The sequence below is a fragment of the Cyphomyrmex costatus genome, unplaced genomic scaffold, assembly GCF_001594065.2.
Source record: "Cyphomyrmex costatus isolate MS0001 unplaced genomic scaffold, Ccosl1.0 scaffold341, whole genome shotgun sequence".
NCBI classification, from domain to species: Eukaryota; Metazoa; Arthropoda; class Insecta; order Hymenoptera; family Formicidae; genus Cyphomyrmex; species Cyphomyrmex costatus.
The window spans coordinates 171,113-175,486 of record NW_017277568.1 but is presented as its reverse complement, the minus strand read 5'-3'; the positions used below and the strand labels follow the sequence as shown (position 1 = coordinate 175,486).

The 4,374-nt window shown below is 44.9% G+C and overlaps 2 protein-coding genes across 2 annotated transcripts; both read right to left on the bottom strand.

The window, feature by feature from the left end:
- Window positions 1-33: 33 nt before the first annotated feature.
- On the bottom strand, window positions 34-2,823 carry LOC108776159 (uncharacterized). Its single transcript, XM_018542692.1, has one exon. It carries the CDS (start codon window positions 2,821-2,823, stop codon window positions 34-36), a length of 2,790 nt encoding a protein of 929 aa, XP_018398194.1.
- Window positions 2,824-2,838: 15 nt separating this feature from the next.
- LOC108776158 (uncharacterized) lies at window positions 2,839-3,975 on the bottom strand. Its single transcript, XM_018542691.1, has one exon. The coding sequence runs from the start codon at window positions 3,973-3,975 to the stop codon at window positions 2,839-2,841; it is 1,137 nt and encodes a 378-aa protein (XP_018398193.1).
- Window positions 3,976-4,374: the final 399 nt, after the last annotated feature.

The following is a 4,374-nucleotide window of genomic DNA, read 5'->3' as shown; positions in this document are numbered from 1 at the left end:
GAAAAAAAAGCTGGAATCTTAAGGCTAACTTATTTAACATGAAGTGGAACGCTGAGTTTCTATTGGTAGAATAGCGAGCTTGGTTAATGGTGTAGTGAAAAGACTTTTTGCGGTACGGATGGTGGTAGTCCGCACGTTGCCATCAGTTCCTGGATGAACTTCTTCGACGCGACCCAACAACCATTGGAGGGGTGCTAGATTCGGCTGCTTCAGTAGCACCATTTGGTTGGGCTTCAGCTGATCACCCTTGTTTGTTCTCCACTTGGATCGCTCCTGGAGGATATGCAGATATTTTTGGCTCCACCTGCGCCAAAAATGTTGTCTGGCTTGTTCGACACTCTGCCAACGTATTAGTCTATTCTCATTTACATTAGCTAAGTCTGGATGAGGGAAACTATTCAGTGCGGTGCCAATCAAGAAATGCCCTGGACTTAAATAACCTAGATCGTTAGGATCTTCGCTTAACGGAGTGAGAGGTCGCGAATTTAGAATAGCCTCTATCTCGCAGAAAATCGTTTGTAATTCTTCGAAAGTCAAGGATGTCTTCCCGACTATTCGAACGAGATGACGCTTAGCGGCTTTGACCGCAGCCTCCCACAAGCCACCAAAATGAGGCGCGTTCGGGGGAATGAATTTCCACGTAGTTTCGTGCTCCCGCAAAGAATTAGCTATCTCGACTTGCGTTTGGTCGTCACGTAAAATATTAAAAAATTCTTTAAGCTGACCATGAGCACCCACGAACGTCGTTCCATTGTCGGAGTAAATGCAAGACGGTTTTTCTCTGCGAGACACGAATCGCTTTAGCGCGGCTATGAATGCCTCAGCCGTGAGGTCACTGACTAGTTCGAAATGCACGCACTTAGTGGAGAAGCACACAAAGACCGCCAAATAAGCCTTGTGCGTACGAGCGTTTCGTCTTTTGAATTCTCGTAATATGAATGGGCCCGCGTAATCAACGCCACAATGCATAAACGATCGCGAAACATTAACTCGCCCAGCAGACAATGATGCCATAATCGTTTCAGATTGCACGGGCTTGCTTCTGAAACATGTTACACAATTTCTGATAACCTTTTGAGTGGCGGATCTTAAAGAAATTGGCCAGAAACGTTGCCTTACTGCTGCCATTGTAGCCTGCGCGCCCGCATGAGCATTGCGCTCGTGCTCTTGCTCTATTATGCGTAGAGTTAAAATGTTATTGCGTGGCAATAAAATTGGATGACGCACGTCAGGGCTGAGATCTGAATTTGTTAGCCTGCCACCCACTCGTATCAAGCCATCGCTGCAAATGAATGGGGACAAACCTAGTACGCTACTAGTTGTATGAGGGGTGCGATCTTCCTGAAGATTCTTGTATTCTGCGAAAAAGGTTTGACGCTGTATAGATTTGCACATGATTTGTAGTGCGGCTAGTATCTCCTGATGGGACACGAAAATTGTGGGTTCGCTCGGGCGACGCGATTTGAAAAATCTTAAACAATATGCGAGTTTGCGACATGCCTTAATGAGCCCCGAATGATTGTTCAGTAACTGATTCATAATTAAAAGATCGGACGCGGTAACGGCCGTGACGCACCACCTTTGCTCGGGAATGTTCTCAAGGGAAAGCGTGAAACCGGAATCGGGCCAGAGGTTAGGGTTAAGCTGAAGGAAACTAGGTCCATGCCACCACATACGCGAGTTTGTTAGCTCCTGCTGGTCGAGACCGCACGACAGATCCGTTGGATTGTTGGTCGATTTTACGTGATGCCAATCCTCGGGATTGGTATAATTTTGAATTTCTCCCACTCTGTGTGAGACGAATACCGACCACCTTCGCGATGGAGAGGATATCCAATTCAGTACGATCGTAGAATCCGACCAAAAATATATTCGTATGCCGGTCAAATCGAATGCCGACTGAATTTTATAAATTAATCTAGTTAATAGCAACGCCGCCGAAAGTTCGAGACGGGGAAGCGATAGCGCTTTAAGGGGGGCCACGCGAGATTTTAAGCACAACAGCTCGGTTCGATACTTATTTTCTCCGAGTTCCGACCGGACGTATACGCAAGCTCCATAGGCCCGTTGGCTTGCATCGCAAAATCCGTGTACTTGAATGGAATCGGGAGAAGTAGCATGCTTGATGCACCGCGGGATGCTGAGTCGATTAATGTCATTCAATTGCGTCTTAAGCTCCAACCACTGCGCGTGAAGCTCCTGCGGAACCGACTCGTCCCAGTTGATGCCCACCTGCCAAAGTTCTTGTAAGATTAACTTTGCCAGTACGATGACTGGACCTACCAGGCCAAGAGGATAATAAAGTTTGGAAGTATCCGACAAGATGACTCGCTTAGAAATTATCGCGGAGTTGTCCCCGAGGTTGTAAGAGAAACTGTATGCATCACTAGAGTGCATCCAATGAATGCCCAAGATGGACGATTCAGAGTTATCGGGGATTGCAACCGGGGCGTCATTCTGATCCTTGATTCCCGCCAATAATTCGGGAGTGCTGGATGCCCATTTTCCAAGCTTGAAGCCACCAGAACGTAGTACTTTAATCGCCTCGTCGCGTATTGTTAACGCCTCGTGTATCGTGTCGGCTCCCGTAAGCATATCATCAACATAACAATCGCGTTTGACGCACTTGGAACCATTAGGCCAATCGCCAGCGCAATGCTCGGCTAACCATGTGAGGCATCGTGTGGCTAAAAACGACGTGGGAGATGTGCCGTATGTCACGGTGCAAAGTTCGTACGTCGAAACTGTAGAAGAGAAATCATCTCGCCAAAGAATGCGCTGATAGCGTGTTTGTGACGGATGCACGAGAATTTGGCGATACATTTTAACGAAATCGGCTCAAAATGCGAAACGATGTGTTCGAAATCGCAACAGTATAGTAAATAAATCTTGCTGTACGGTAGGACCGACCATAAGTGTGTCGTTCAATGAGATGCCAGTCGCGTCCTTTGCGGAGGCGTCGAAGACAACGCGAAATTTACTGGTCATGGGCGCCTTAAAGATGCAATGATGCGGTAAGTAAAAGGACTTTGGATCCTCCCAGGGAAGCTCGGAAATCAATTTCATATGACCCAGGACATTGTATTCATTTATGAATTGCGAATATCGCGTTTTTAACTCTGAGTCGCGGCTAAGACGCCTTTCAATGCCTCCGAGGCGTTTTAAGGCGATCTCCCTAGAGTTAACGAAAGTGTAAGGCTCGGATTCCTTAAAGGGGAGTTTGACAATGAATTTGCCTTGATCGGTTCGAGACATGTTTTGTAAAAAATGCTGCTTACAGTAAGCCTCCTCTGAGGTATAGTGATCGGAAACCGTTGAGATGTTCTCTACGTCCCAAAACCGAGATAATTGTTCGTGCAATTGCTTGTTGCTGATTGAGGCGTGAAAAGAGTGCACATTCGAAGTTGCTTTCGGTGCAGTGTGCAGTCGACTCGCTAATATCCACCCGAAACGCGTTTTCTGTAATGTAGGATGCGATACCGATGCCTTGATTTGACCGATACAGAGCAAGCTCCAAAAATGTTCCGCGCCAATTAAAACATCTGTCTCAGACGAGACGTGGAACTGCGGATCGGCTAGTTCGAGATTAGCCGGGATTTTGAAAGCGTTTTTTTTAAACGTGAAGGTCGGAAGTTTGCCGGTTACATGTTCGGTAACAATGCAATCCAAAAGAATGCTGAATGAGCTTGTGCGTGAGTGCAATCGTATTTCAGCGGCCTGAAACGATCGCGTGGTAGTATTGTTTATTCCCGAAATTGAAATGTCCGAGGAACGTGATTTAATATCGAGAGCGTCCGCGAAACGCTGCGAAATGAAATTAGCCTGAGAGCCAGAATCTAACAAAACGCGGCATGACTTGCGACGACTATTTGCGTCATGAACGAAAGCGAGAACGGTTGAGAGCATGACGCCGCTGCGATCCGGAATCGCAAGACCGCTCATGACGATAGGAGTGGGAGAGGTGGCTAGAGCCATCTCTTTTATTTAAATAAAAAATTTTTTTATTTAAATAAATTTTTTTCATTGCTTTTAAATTAATTGTGATATAATTTTTTTAAAGAAGAATTAAATCACTTGGTTTCGAATAGGAAGATCTTCTAATAAGAATACAAAGGCATATACTTAGGTTTCATTGTATGAAGATAAAGATAGTACACCACATGGACTTTACTTTTTAATTTAGTAGAATTTAAATGATAATACTATATTGGTTCTTAAAGATTAAAGGTACCACTTGTGTTTTACTTTTTAATTTGGTAGAATTTAACTTGGCGCCGACTGTTGATATCAAATCTTGTATACAAATGATAAATGTCATTAAAATTAAGTAAGTAATAAGGTAGAATAACTTGGCGCCGACTATTGATATCAAAT

Bases quoted from the DNA above. Each gene is read 5' to 3' on its own strand.
- LOC108776159 (XM_018542692.1), bottom strand. From the start codon at position 2,823: ATGTATCGCCAAATTCTCGTGCATCCGTCACAAACACGCTATCAGCGC.
- LOC108776158 (XM_018542691.1), bottom strand. From the start codon at position 3,975: ATGGCTCTAGCCACCTCTCCCACTCCTATCGTCATGAGCGGTCTTGCG.